This window comes from Ptychodera flava, chromosome 18 (genome assembly GCF_041260155.1).
Source record: "Ptychodera flava strain L36383 chromosome 18, AS_Pfla_20210202, whole genome shotgun sequence".
NCBI lineage: Eukaryota > Metazoa > Hemichordata > Enteropneusta > Ptychoderidae > Ptychodera > Ptychodera flava.
In genome coordinates this window covers 16,289,537-16,304,293 of record NC_091945.1, presented here as the reverse complement: position 1 = coordinate 16,304,293, position 14,757 = coordinate 16,289,537, and the positions used below count along the sequence as shown (strand labels likewise).

The 14,757-nt window shown below is 35.6% G+C and overlaps 1 protein-coding gene across 5 annotated transcripts in view; it reads left to right on the top strand.

The window, feature by feature from the left end:
* LOC139116987 (tyrosine-protein kinase Fer-like) overlaps positions 1–14,757 on the top strand; it is a 47,588-nt gene that overhangs the window by 1,916 nt on the left and 30,915 nt on the right. Inside the window, exon 1 of one of the 5 annotated variants that reach the window (XM_070679776.1) lies at positions 8,192–8,317. The exons of 2 other annotated variants lie outside the window; for them this stretch is intronic. Coding sequence is in view for 2 of the 3 variants with exons in the window: in XM_070679772.1 (XP_070535873.1) it covers positions 13,121–13,330 (210 nt within the window). In the remaining variant the exon portion in view is untranslated. 2 more of the 5 variants (XM_070679772.1, XM_070679774.1) reach the window with 2 other exon arrangements.

The following is a 14,757-nucleotide window of genomic DNA, read 5'->3' as shown; positions in this document are numbered from 1 at the left end:
GACTGCATTACATGTGTTTAACAGAAATAAAGAAGATGTTTCATTACGCTTATGACTCCAGAACTAGAAGTGGTTGAAGACAATAGTTTGATGCACATTGTAACCTGGGTTTTTATCATTACTGCTATAAAGTTCTCTTCTTTTTTATAATTGCTCCAATGACTGACAATTTTCCCTGAAAATTGCAAAAAATATACTTTGAAAACACAAATATCTGAGAGAACTCCTTGATCCTCATGGTAACACATTGCCATAAAGCTGTTTTGACAAGCTAGGTGGTTCTTGTTAAGATCAGCTACAATCGAGCTAGGGGGTCTTGACTATATAAGGAATTCAGCATGGTGACCTCGATCTCTCTGGCCTGCAGACGATCGGAGAGTTGTATGAGATTCCTTCTGGGGAAATTTAAGGCAAATTACTACTTTGAAAGTCAGGGATATAGTGTTTCAACAAAATTGTGGGGTTGATGATATTTTTAGGTGAAGTCATGAGCTTCCAGTACACCAAAATACACGTACAGTCAATTCCGTTTGATGCCATGTGCCCGGGCTAGTATAGTGACTGAAAATTTGATTCTCCGTACTTCACTGTACTAGCATATATTTACAAGTAAAAGTTTCATTCAAAGTTGGTGGTCAATAAAATTTGCTTTGTGAAAAGTTTGTTGTTCTTTTTACAACTTGAAGCCTTCCGCTTCCGAAATCATTGTCTGGCTATCGGGATCGTACGTGGCCTGGTATTTGAGTCTGTCCCCAAGGCTAGGCTGCAGGGCTCAGTGGACGCACATCGCCTTGCTCATACCCTGAATCGTAAACTGTAACAGACTAACTGATTTTCCAATAGTGTTTACATTGTGACGAAAAAATAGACTAAATTTTAAATGTTTCATTGTCTCAATAGAGGAGCAATAACTGTACGGGCTATCAAGTATGTAATTTGGTAGCTAAAAAAGTAGTCTCTCTGTGGACGCTGGACTTACAATTCTAGCCCTGATTTTAGTGCGTCCCTGTGACCCATGTCCGGTATTTTTGCGGGACATTGTTGCTAATTTTGCGTCAAAAGACGCAAGAACGCACTCTGGGCAAAACACTGTAAATTGCACATGGAACTGATCCGTTCAGTTGTATTTTTATACCTTCTTGATGTGTACAGTACATAAAATCCACATTTCAAGTCAGCTGTGCCATATATCAACATGAACTGTTACAGACAATTTAATCCTATGTAATAATGCAAGAAGTTTTATAGAGATTAATTTTCAACAAAGAGTTCTTTGTATGGTCCTAGTCAAAAGTCAAAGCAAACAACAAGTTGTTTCAGTCAATTACATATGTAATTAAATTTCATTAGATTGGAAGACAAAGAATTGTCACATAAATTAGATAAGTGAACATGTACAAGTAGAACAAAACTAGGCCCACTTTTGCGAGAATTAAACCTAAAAGGACCAGTTGCTGTAACTTTTGATATTTTTTTTCACTATTGTTGTCCTGTATGTCAAGTTGTCATACTCCCCAAAGCATGATAAAACATCAACTATTCAGCTTATCAATGCATCGTCGAAACTTGAGCAGTGTGCTTTCATTATTTATATTTGCATTCTAGTTCATACCAGAATTCTCTTGTCAACAATAACAATGCAGTTTACAGACAAACAGGCTAAGTGTCTATGCATTTGGGAGTAGAACAAGAAACTGTCTTTTACAAGAAAAACAAAAGTAGTGAAGAAGTCAAAATTCACAGCTACTGTCCGTTTGATTAGTTTTGTCACAGGTTGAGAAACTGTTTTTGTGCACAGAAACTAAAATTTACCTACTGATTCTAAATGTAAAATGCTACAGGTGTCACCTAGCTCTGCTATATGGTAATTTCACGTCATATGCTATGCAGTGTTAATCTATTGTTGAGATATGTTAAATGAATGCAGATCATATTGTATATATAAAGGATCCGTCAGACTGTCTATTCGAGGACAGTACAGTGAAATGGATGAAGCAATTACAGGGCTATGCAAACCAGGAAGTTATTTCATTAAATGGAGAATTTTAATATTCAACATCACTACAACATTTTTAAGATGGATACACCAAATTCACCTGTCACAAAGTTGTTAAGTATTTCGCTGATATACTCCCATGAAAATATTGGATTCTGACTAAGTTATAAAATGCTAATCAAGGTTTAACATATAATTGATTAGCTTAAAAAAGTATTACTTTGTATGAATATAGATCAATATGTACACTCTTGTGGCTGATACTGTGACAGGTATAAAATTCAAATAATTAGGGTTTTCCATAAAAGGTAATTTTGCTCATTTACTTGATGTGTGTTCAGTCACATCTTATCAAAAAAAAGTTGTTTTCCATATGTGCCTTTTAGACAATGATTATTGTGGTTATTAATACTCCTGTCTTGTCTCCATATATTTATGTGCAACTCTATAGAACCATGGATTTATTGACGATCGCTAATAACAAAATAAAGTAACAGCTTGTTTTTTCAACTCAAGGTCAAGGTTTGAAAAAACTTGACAGCCTGGACAAATTGCCAGTTGCTAAAATGTATTCCTAATGGATTTTAACAACTTTTCCTTGTCGACTCATATATTTTTATAATGCACACATCTTTAAAATCCTGGGTGCTTGACTTGGGCATTGTTGTGTACCAGCTTCTAAATCCCTGTGGTTAAAAACATTCTGAGGATCATCACATTGAGATCAGTTATGCAGTCATGTGCAATAATTAAATTTCGACCTTTGAACTGTAAACCACAGTATCCTATGGCATGGCCCAGGGCCTCTTTATCTGTACAGTACCTTGTATGTTATCCATGCCAACAATTGACTATTCATCAAATATGATACCAGCCCCGCAAGAGAAGGGAATCTGAGAAATATTGATTGGTATGGCCAAGTTGACAGCTGCAATTTTCTGATCAAGGCACACATTCCAATTTAAAGCTTGTAGTGTCATTGATAATGTAACATACACGAAGGTCTTGGGCAGTTATGTGAAATATGTTTATCAACAACTTCAGATACTTATACAGGCTTATCAATTTTCAAAGCTTGTTCAAAGAGTATACAAGATAAATTGCATGACGGAAGACCAAGTGCATTGTATTCCTGTCATATTTATAGCATCTGGTGACATGATTGATACTGTTCTTTATGTTTTCCAATATTTGTCGTGTAGATCATCTTCTTCAGGTTTTGAAAAGAAGGGACAGTCATATCACATCACAGTAAATAGGTACATAGTACTGTAGATATTCTTTGACATAATTAGATGTCTGCATGGCTATGTGTGTACAGTATTTCTCAGAAATGAATCACATCCTGTCCGGTTTATATAATTGTGCAATTTGCAAAAACATACTACTTGATTCAGTTTTGCATGTTGGTAGTGGACAAGCCAAATCAGTAATTATAGTTTAGTGGTCCCTTTCACTGTGATAAAGCAAAGTACTTTGAACTAAAAAGTTCTGAAGTGTATGCATAAAAAGAATAGTTTGTAAAGGCCATTATATGCTTATAAGGTGAGCAGCATGTAGGTCACTTGTGAGAAGATCTGAAGTGTAGTTTTGCCAGCTTGTTCAGACAAAGCCAGGGACTTATGAAAAACCTCCCAACAAAAGCATTGAACAAATATTTATTTGTTTGTTTCTTTTTCTGAATACCTTTGTGCAGTAAATCATGTGATATGACAGAAAATATATTTTGATGATATAAATCAGACTGCACAGTATGAAGGTTTTTATGGACATATTTAAAAAGTGAAAGTAAATAAACAAATGGACAAACACAGTTTTCCATATTCCATGCTGTACAATGTAGTTTAACCCTTTGAGCACTATTATTTTTCCCCAAAAATATCAGGGCAACATTTTACCAACTTTTATGAATTTTTCTGTAATTTTTAGTCCCCACGGACACCGTCCGGGGGGACTTATAGGTTTGGTCATGTCCGTGCGTGCGTGCGTGCGTGCGTGCGTCCGTCCGTGCGTCCGTCCGTTCACGCAGATATCTCAGAGATGCAAGGAGCGATTTCATTCAAACTTGGTACAAGGATTACTTCATATGTCATACAGATGCACGTCGATTTGTTTTGTGATACGATCCAATATGGCCGCCAGGCGGCCATTTTATTACGATATTTTCATGTACAGAGCCATAACTCAGACATGTTTCAACTGATTTTATTCAAAGTTGGTACAAGGACATTGACCAGTGTCATAGATATGCATGTCGATTTGTTTTGTGATACGATCCAATATGGCCGCCAGGCGGCCATTTTATTACAATTTTTTTCATGTACAGAGCCATAACTCAGACATGTTTCAACCAATTTTATTCAAAGTTGATACAAGGACATTGACCAATGTCATAGATATGCAACTTTATGTGTTTTGTGATCGGATCTAATATGGCCGCCTGGCGGCCATTTTATTATGATTTTTTCATGTACAGAGCCATAACTCAGACATGTTTCAACCGATTTTATTCAAAGTTGGTACAAGGACATTGACCAATGTCATAGATATGCATGTAAATTTGTTTTGTGATACAATCCAATATGGCCGCCAGGCGGCCATTTTATTACAATTTTTTCATGTACAGAGCCATAACTCAGACATGTTTCAACCAATTTTATTCAAAGTTGGTAAAAGGACATTGATCAATGTCATAGATATGCATGTCGATTTGTTTTGTGATACGATCCAATATGGCCGCCAGACGGCCATTTTATTACAATTTTTTCATGTATAGAGCCAAAACTCAGGCATATCTCAACCGATTTTATTCCAAGTTGGTACAAGGACATTGACCTATGTCATATATATGTACCTCTATTTGTTTTGTGATACGATCCAATATGGCCGCTAGGCAGCCATTTATTACGATGTTTTCATGTACAGAGCCATAATACTCAGACATGTATCAAGCGAATTTATTCAAAGTTGGTAAAAGGAGATTGACTACTGTCATACATATGCATGTCAATTTGTTATGTGATACGATCCAATATGGCTGCCGTGCGGCCATTTTGTTACGATTTTTTCATGTACAGAGCCATAATACTCAGGCATATCTCAACCGATTTTATTCAAAGTTGGTACAAGGACATTAACCTATGTCATACATATGTAGGTCTTTCTTGTATGTAGTCATTCTTGGCCATTGAGCGCTATCTGTATCAAAGTATTTTTATCACAGACCTAATTAATGAAGAGGACTCTATCCTCTCTGAGGACATGTAATCAAAGTACCCATTAACAGTGGGGACTGTGTCATCAACGAGACTTGTTTTCCATGATTTGAACTTAATGGATATAAATGTTCACAGGCAAACATTTTTTGACCAAAATTTTGGAGAGAAATCTGAAAAAAATTGTCTACATCTGAAAGACATTGTTGGTGTTATTTGGTATAAAAGCAACAAAAATCGACTTTGGCACTCAAAGGGTTAATCACTGTCATAATGATGTCAAACCAAACGAGCCAACTAGTTGCTTGGCATTTGTTAGACTCTCAGTCTCGTACTAGTTGCTTGGCATTTGTAAGACTCTCTCACAGCCGCTTGCCTGCTACATATTATGGTTAGTGTCACCTAGCTCAGCTAGCTGGCGTAGTCTTGCTGGCTACACCAGGTTGCTGAGCCAGTTATTCTGGCCTTTGGTCAGTCAGGGTAGATCAGGGGACTATGAAAGAGTATATGTATTTGTGTAGGTGATCTCTGCTGACATCTTTTCACATGGTCAGTTTCACACAAAGAAATGTTCTCACTTAGTGTATTGAAGATATTGTGTGATACTGGTATTTTCATTGGCATTGTTATAGCAAGAAAAACCACCAGTTTGAAACACGGCTCTTGTAACATGGTGATACAGTTATTGATGAAAAAGGGAAACTTGGAATCACTGAAAAAAGCACTCATCATTTACGTACTTGAAATACCCAAAATATTTTACCAGAAAGTCATTGTCAAGCAAGATTTGTGTATGTATTGTGTTTTCTAGAAATGCTGTAATTTTCCCACAAGATACTAATATGTACAGCGCAATAAATGTACATGTTTATGCACTGTAATAGTTATGTACATAGTTTTAAAACAGAAGTGTTAAATTTTGATAAACTTCTGCCACAGTACAAAGTTTACGATGGCTACATAATTGGTATATCCAGAATAGATATATCTAAAGGACAGGTAGCTGTAACTGTCAATGGTGCTGTAACAATTTTTCTTCAAAAGCAAGTTCTTGTTCTATTCTCAAAAAGCCCAAAACATGTTGAAACACAACTATATCGCTTGTCTACAAAGTATTTATGTGCAAATGGACAGTATTATTTGTTCATATTTAAATTCTAGGATACACCAGAATTCACTTGTCAACAATAACAATGTCAGTCTACACATGTACAGGCTGAGTTGACAAGCTGAACACTGTATGACATGCTCTGGAGAACAAGAAACTGTCTTTGCCATTAAAACAAAAATGGAGGGAAAAAAATCATCAAAAGTTACATTCACTGGCTTTCCTCTTTTAGGATCATGAGAAGCACGTATTAATCATGTAGTAATCAATATTCAAAAAGTTAAGTTACCAATTATCGGTAAAGTAAATTTTAATATCCATAGAAAAACAAATATATCCAGCTGTGTAGAAGAAGTTGCATGTATTTATATTTAGCTTCCCCACTGTACTTGACCCTAAAAAAGCACTCATGAGTGTTTTCATTTTAAGCAATGTGCAGCTTAGTTTAAAGCATGTTCATGTATGTTTCTTACAAGTTTGTCATGGTTAGAAATTTGCCAAAGGTCCTTAAGCTCCCCCCTAAAATGACCCAGGATGAAAATTAAGATCTTGAATGTGTATGTATGCATGATTGATAAGTCAAAGTTAATTTTTAAAATGCAGCCATGTACATGTATGGACAAGGTATTCTTGGCTCACTGGACAAGCCGCAGGTGAGGTGGAAGGTCAGTCATGGCGCCTGAACCTATAGATGGCAGTGTTTCATGATAGAGAGACTGTGATTTCATGAAAAACCATACACCATCGTAAGACAGTTCTTTAAGAAACTAGCAAAAAGTAAAAAGAGACTACTGTATAAAGGCAAGATGTTCAAAATTACTGAGTGGTTTTCAATGTGAATCTATCTAGTATAAATTTCTATATACACTTTTGGTTTACAATTTACACTGTGCATTCATAATAACCCCTGTAATACAGGTATATTGACAGTGCATACTATGATTGTATAATGCATGTTATTAAAGCTTGATTATTGAATTGTTCCAATAACCTTGATACACCGGAGAAAAATGTCACAGGTCAACTGTTTTCATTGTAGTTTGTGGCTAGATGCACACTGGCAAATTAATTCATTAGAAAGCACTAGAAAAGCTTAAGGCTATAGGAACTCAGCTTAGAAATTGATTTTGATTTATTGCTCTTAAAAGCCTGTCAGGGGTTTTTCTAAAAGTGTTCCTACATGCACTTAACACAGTAGGAAGCCGCTTCTTTTGGAAGGTGATGTCAAGTCTACCACACGGAGAAAGTCGGTGCAGTGTTTAGCTTAGTACATTTTATTGTGAAACGTTGTAGTACATGTACATTTAACAGCAATCAAGCCACGTGTTTCGGTAGACAGATCATCAACAAGGTATGTTTTGTTGCTGTCAGATGTGATGTTATGACATGATTGTAAACCAGTATCCAGTGGGCGTCATATTCATGGAAACATGTTTGCCGATGAATTACACAATACTAGTATAGCTCAGATAGTTGTGCTTGTTCTGTTATCCAAGTACCTGTGAGTGAATGTCTGGTGAAGTATGTGCCCCATCGTGAATCTGTGAAATAATTCAGAAAACCTAAATGAAAAAAAAAAACTGAATAGTCAGTAAACTTATTGTTGTTACACTTTCATTATTTGTTGCTTCAAGTATATAGTCAAATTATGATATTACAATATGACACATTGTAAATTGGCGTGGTTCAATGCATTAGATATTGTTTTGTCCAGTATTTTGTCACTTTTCATGTTGTTTCCTACGGCTTATAAGTAACCACATATGCTGTCAACGTGTGGTTTGACTGACCAACAGGGAAATAACAATAGGAATATTAAAGCAGGTGTATTGACTGACCATTCAGCCAGTGAGGGCAATATTTTGGTGCTGTGCACATCAGAAATTTATTCATGGACATAGTTATTTTCTTGTTGGGAGAAAATCCCCTGCATTACTTTAAAATTCCAGATGATTTGGCCGCAACAACAGCAGTAGAGTGGTAGTCCTGGAGTCATTGGTGAGTTACAATTGTTTGGATTTGAAATCAAGTATTTTTTAGAATAGTACAGTATTTTAGTCTGCCAGTCAGCGTGACATAATCATAGGGTAGGCAGTTACATGTATTTCTTTTCCGCCAGGACCATTACAAGTTCGAGTACAGTCACTTTGGAGGGGTCCTTAGGACTTTTATGCTATAAAGCTGGACTCTAGAGTTAATAATACACCACAAAAACTTACCAAATAACTCACGTGCAGAAAAAGAACTAATGGAAAACCTTTACAAGCACACACATACTATGACTGATACCTGCTGTGCAAGTAATTTTGAACCATCCATTGAAATGTCGTGCATCGCCATGACCAATAATGTACTGTATTGAGGGTAAATTGTTTTCCATAGTCTGAGTAAAATTTTGCAGTGTACAGTAGTATAATGTGTACATGGAATTGAAAGAATTATTTTCACAGGTAAACAAGTTCCAGATTTTCAAGTTCTTCAAATATTTGCAGTAGAACAATTTCGCTTTGGAATCACCCCTTCCGTATATTGTTAAGTTTGTTTGGTTTTCAATAGACAGCTCATTTCCCTTCAGTTAAATATCAAGATAGGGTTTGATTGTCTGCTACTTCTCTTAGACTGACAAGGATTTAAATTCAGAAACTATAACAAGCAAACCAGTGAGAAATTCTGTGAAAAAAAGATTTAAAAATGAAAGTGTATGCCATGTTTTTCCACTAGTATACTTGTAATAAATCAAATTGCAAAGTACTCTATGTATAGTACATGTTTGCTGCAGAATTTATTGTGAAAGTTGCTGTAAAACACAACAATTGTTGTAGCGACTGGGCACACATCACACTACAAGTCTGCTTCATATGTACTGCTTGTATCCCAAACTGTGTTGATGTACATGTACCTTATCGTATACAGAAAATCAATTTCTGAACTTTTAGTGGGCAAAGGTGCTCAACCAATTGGGTGCCAAAGTCAATTTTTCTCATCTTCAGAAGATATACTCCAGTTAATTTTTTTTTTCAGATTCTTGTCAAAATTTTGATAACAAACTGTAGCCAATGAAATGTGATGTCCATTTGATCCAAATTTATAAAAAAATTACAGAAAAATTCATAAAAGTTGGTAAAAATGTTGTACTAAAATTTTGGGGGGTAAAAAGGGTTAACTGAAAAACACCAGTCCTTCATGTAACATCCTCCGTTTAATTTATATTTAATAGCTGATGTACATAATGAATTCATTTGTAATGTAAATTTATATTGTGTAGGTATAAAATTTAAGGGCTGGGGACCCATACTATTTGTAGTGATACTTCCCTTCAGAATATCAATTTGTGACTGAAAAAAGTATCTTTTGCATAATGCTGCATATGCTTTCACAATAGTGATAAATTTGGTTGTAACATGAGAGATGCTAGTAATTCATGGCATTGATGCTGTACAATGTACTACCATCAAAGATAATAAATCACATAACTGGACTATCACAAAAACTGTTGTTTGTAAAGAGCACACCATTACAGCTTTATCACCCACTCATAAAATCACACTCACAGCAAATAAACATTTTGTAGTAGTTATCTATGCTGGTAGTGAGTTATTACTTTTTATTTGTAGGGAAGTTACAGTCAGTTTTGTCAAAATAGAAATTTCACCATGTCAATACAAATAGTATTATTGGAATTCCTCGCTAGTCTAGTATGAAATTTTGTCACAGAGACAGATGAACCATGTCAGATTTAACCCAACGTAGTTCTGCTTGAAGGTTTAATTTCCTTGTCTTGACCATTTCTGAGTCGTTTTACTCTAATTAATAAATCATTAGATACTGTTGCATACATGTATAATATCTGTATGGAGTTGATGCAAATTTTCTGTTTTGTTGTGTTCATGATATGTACTGTGAGCTTTCAGCTGAATCAGAGTTCTAATAATTTTCAGCAGTTTATTGAATTCAGCAAGGAAATACATTGTAATGCATATCATGCAAACTGTTTACTCATATTTTGTGACTTGCAGATGTGAAAAAGTGACCAATATTCAACCCCTCACCACAGCAAAAATAGTTATGAAAATCAAAATTACAATATACCATAAGAATATGTGTAATTGCATAAAATGCTTTAAACAAATGTATTGCTGATACATTTACTTGAAATAAAAATAGAAAATTTGACTGGGTTATTTTTGATTTGTGATCAGGTCAGACCATTTCATATTATCATAAAGGGGAAGTGGCGTTATTGTATTTGCCGAGAAACAAACCCGCATGATAGTAAATAATTTATTTCCTGCAATAAGCATTATGCAAATTTACACCATGGTCATATCATACTAGCTTCTTCAATGGTTAGTGTGAAATTGATACATTTTTAAATGCATATGTGTGTTTACATGTGTGTGTGTGTGTGTGTGTGTATCTATTTGACTTCGTATGATTTATTCATGAGCTGCAGAAATTTTATATGGAAAAATTCTCATTGCCAGAACATGTGTACATGTGTTGACTGATATTTTTTGCAGAACCTTGTCAAAAATATTATTAATAGGTATAATTACATGTAATGCCATAAAACTTCCAGAAACTGACATTTGACAATTTCAGTTTCAGATATCATTCACCACAGAAACGTCTTGTGTGTCAATATACCCTGTATTTAATGAGTGTGACTTTTTTGACAAATAAATAAATTCAGATTTAGATATGAATTTATAGTTGACAACAAAAACGATGCATAGAATCCATCCACTGGTTGTATAGCCAAAGTCAAATACCTGGTATTTTGCATAGGATCCATCCACTGGTTGTATAGCCAAAGTCAAATACCTGGTATTTTGCATAGGATCCATCCACTGGTTGTATAGCCAAAGTCAAATACCTGGTATTTTGCATAGGATCCATCCACTGGTTGTATAGCCAAAGCCAAATACCTAGTATTTTGCATAGGATCCATCCACTGGTTGTATAGCCAAAGTCAAATACCTAGTATTTTGCATAGGATCCATCCACTGGTTGTATAGCCAAAGTCAAATACCTGGTATTTTGCATAGGATCCATCCACTGGTTGTGTAGCCAAAGTCAAATACCTGGTATTTTGCACAGGATCCATCCACTGGTTGTATAGCCAAAGTCAAATACCTGGTATTTTGTAATTACTCAGAAGGTAAACTGATTAGCTAGTTCATACATTGCCATACTTTGTACTGACGTTTGATCAAAAATGAAACACCAAAATATTGAAAAATATTGTCAAACAGTTACACTTCAGTATAGGGTCTTTTCAAAGCAGACTTGATACAATACATTCTTTTAGTTTTCGACAGAATGGGTGACTCTATATTCTCAGAAATGGGAGTGTAGAGGCTGAGTAATTTTACTATTACTCATGTAACAAGTGAGTGTAACATTTCACCAAACCCTTCACATCCGTGTATTTTTTGTCCAGGACAACGACGAGTGGCTACGAGCACTGTCCTACATCGCAGGTCTGTTTTTTCCAGCATTACTGTATCTAATCATAATCATACTAGTTTTTGGTGTCACAATATAAGATTACAGAAAGCAAACAGAGTTTGAACTGATAGCATTAGTAAGTGTCAGGGCCCTTTCTCATTTCCTTCCTGGATTTGGAACTACCACAAGGAAAAATGATATGTGAGACGTTGCCAAAATGAAACAAGGATGTCACAGATTATTGTGTCATATACCAATCAAAGTCCCTGAAAATACACAGAGACAAAGGAATGTGTTCGTTGTCACAATTACAGCTATACCAGTTGAGGGTACTCATTCAAGTACTTCAAGATGCTGTGAAGACCTTTGTCCTTGAAAAGCGAAGATTTCTGAAAATATTGATGTCATCAGCCATAACATCCAATCTTGTGTCAGTCTTGGATCATTGCTTTCAATCATATATACAAATGTAAATCATGAAGAAATTTTTAGGAATTTGGCAGAGATTGCCAAGATCTGATAGCAGTTTGAATCCCTATACATTCTACACATTGTCAGCAACAATTGTTAGTTTGCAAGTGATTCAATGTTCTGTGATTTCATTGATTTCTTATTTATAGTTTCTTTTTGGATATCTAATTTGAACAATAACATTGCATAATTTTGTCTGATTATTTACACGACCCACCCCCTAAGAAAACACCCATAGTGCAGAAAACTGGCTGGGATAGGGTTCTAACCTTGCAAGTTTTGTCAATGTCACCCCCCGACTCTCCACACATAGATACAATCCCATTGTTGTCGGTGGCAAAGTTTGGTCATTTTAAAGAAAAATCACGGTAAAGGGCTTCAATAAGACATAATTACTCCAATGTTGACCTTAGCATGCCAGTATTTTATCCTTTTCTGCGGACAGGCCAAGCGTCCTTCACCCAATCACCATAGCTGAATTCTATAGAACCAGGAAGTGGACATTAATTAAATTCTTTGACAATGGTGCAGTGCTTGAGTGTTATGTACACTGAAGTTCCACCCACAGTAGTCAGCAACAAATAGTGCAGGTCAGCTTTCAGTAAAAATAGATGCAGTGTATCTGTAATGTTGGTTATCTCTCTTTTACTTAGTCTAAAGTTCATTGTCGGTGATTATTGCGTTTAATTTTCAAACAAGCTGGGATCTCTTGTGATGGAAATATGGTGTTGTTTGTTGACAACATTCAAAACTTTAGAGATGTAGAATATTCACATTTTGTTTTCCTCCTTCATTCCATAATTACGTTTAATAATTTTTACATGGTATTTACTGGTATTATGCAATGCACTTGATTTTCGTACTGTAATTATTTCAAGAATGTGTTTGCTAACAAAGGTCAAAGTTCAAGTAGATTTTTTGAAGGTCAAACTTCAGTTGACTGCATTCTTCAGGTGCCTCTGTCTATCAGAAGTAGGTGGTTTTATTTTACATGAAAATATAGAAGGTCAGATTCTCTTTGACCCCCGACCTTTAAGTCTATTTCCTTTTGAGATCCATCAGATTCAAACCTTGCCGCAAGGCTTACAGGTAATCGTCATATCAGAACTAAAGTTTCCATGGTTTCTTTCCTTCTGTGGATTCATTTGCATACGCTGATTCCATAATCTTTGAATGGTGTTTTTGTTGGATGTGTGCTATTTTGACTTTGTCGGACGTGGTTGCAGTCAGGTAGGACAGACTTTAAATTTTGCGGCCTCAGAATAGCCTACTGTCTGAGCACTTTTAATACAGTTGTCTTGTATTTGGTACTTAGGCATATGGATCACCACGGCTGGGGTGATCTAAAAGTGCCAAATATGTGTAGTGAAGTACCTTATATATCCAAATCCTTGGCTGAGGGAATCAATCTGTGACAAAATAGCCATATTTGATTGCATGTATACCACACTACCAGGTATATCATGTACAGATTTATTGACTGTACCATGCTATGACTAAAGTACATTCGTACCCTACATCACTGTACAGTGCAGAACTTGGCAGTATTGTTCTGTGTTATAGCCAGGTCAAATGTACAAGTAAACTTACTGCTGCTCCAGAACTACCGGTACAACAAATGTCAATACTAGAACAAAATATTGCAAGATTGCCTCATTCTGACATCTGGAGGTGTGAGGTTCCTAGAATTAGAATTACCGTATGTGCCTGTTGTCATCAGAAAAATCATTCCGTCTTCTCAGTGTCAACAGGTTTGCGGGCGATGACTACATTCAGTATTTATGCATTTCATTCAATCCATTGGTGAGGTAAAACATAACTTTTAAAAAATTCCTGTCAGACAGTATCACCTCCCTGTCTGCCAAGTCAGCAAAAAGCAGCATTGAGCCAAGTCCATACATATTGTCACCCACTTAGCCATGATGTATCAGCTTTTGTCTATAAAACTCATGTTTACAGTATCTGTGTTTTCAAGGGCCTTCAAATGTTAATTTTTTTGTTAAAATGCAATGTATGGGACATGTTGTGCTTCACTAGTGTTCACCAACTTGACGTGGTGGTTACCATACACATGAACTTGGTAGGATAACGGGAAATGGAGTGTGAACCTTACTAATAATTATAACATAGACCCCAGTATGAAAGCCAGTTATGTTTGTTCCTGTATGTTAAGACTATTTGTTGATGCAAATAATGAAAAGATACCAGAACACCAAGTAAATACACTGATTCTTAAAAGAGCTAAGTAATTAGAAAAAGTACATAGCTCATTTATATACATGTACCTCCATTTTACTGTGTCAAAAGTGATATGTGTCAAACAAAAAATGTGTCACTGATTTTAGAATTATATCTTTGATTGATTTTTGCTGTGAAAACTACAACTGTTGAACTTGAAGCTAAGTGTGATTTTGAAGTTTACAATTGATTTCCTGAAAGCTTTTCCAAAACAGTCAATTACATTTGAAGGGCTGTAATAGACATGCCCCAAGTCACTTCGGCAGCATTTACTTGCT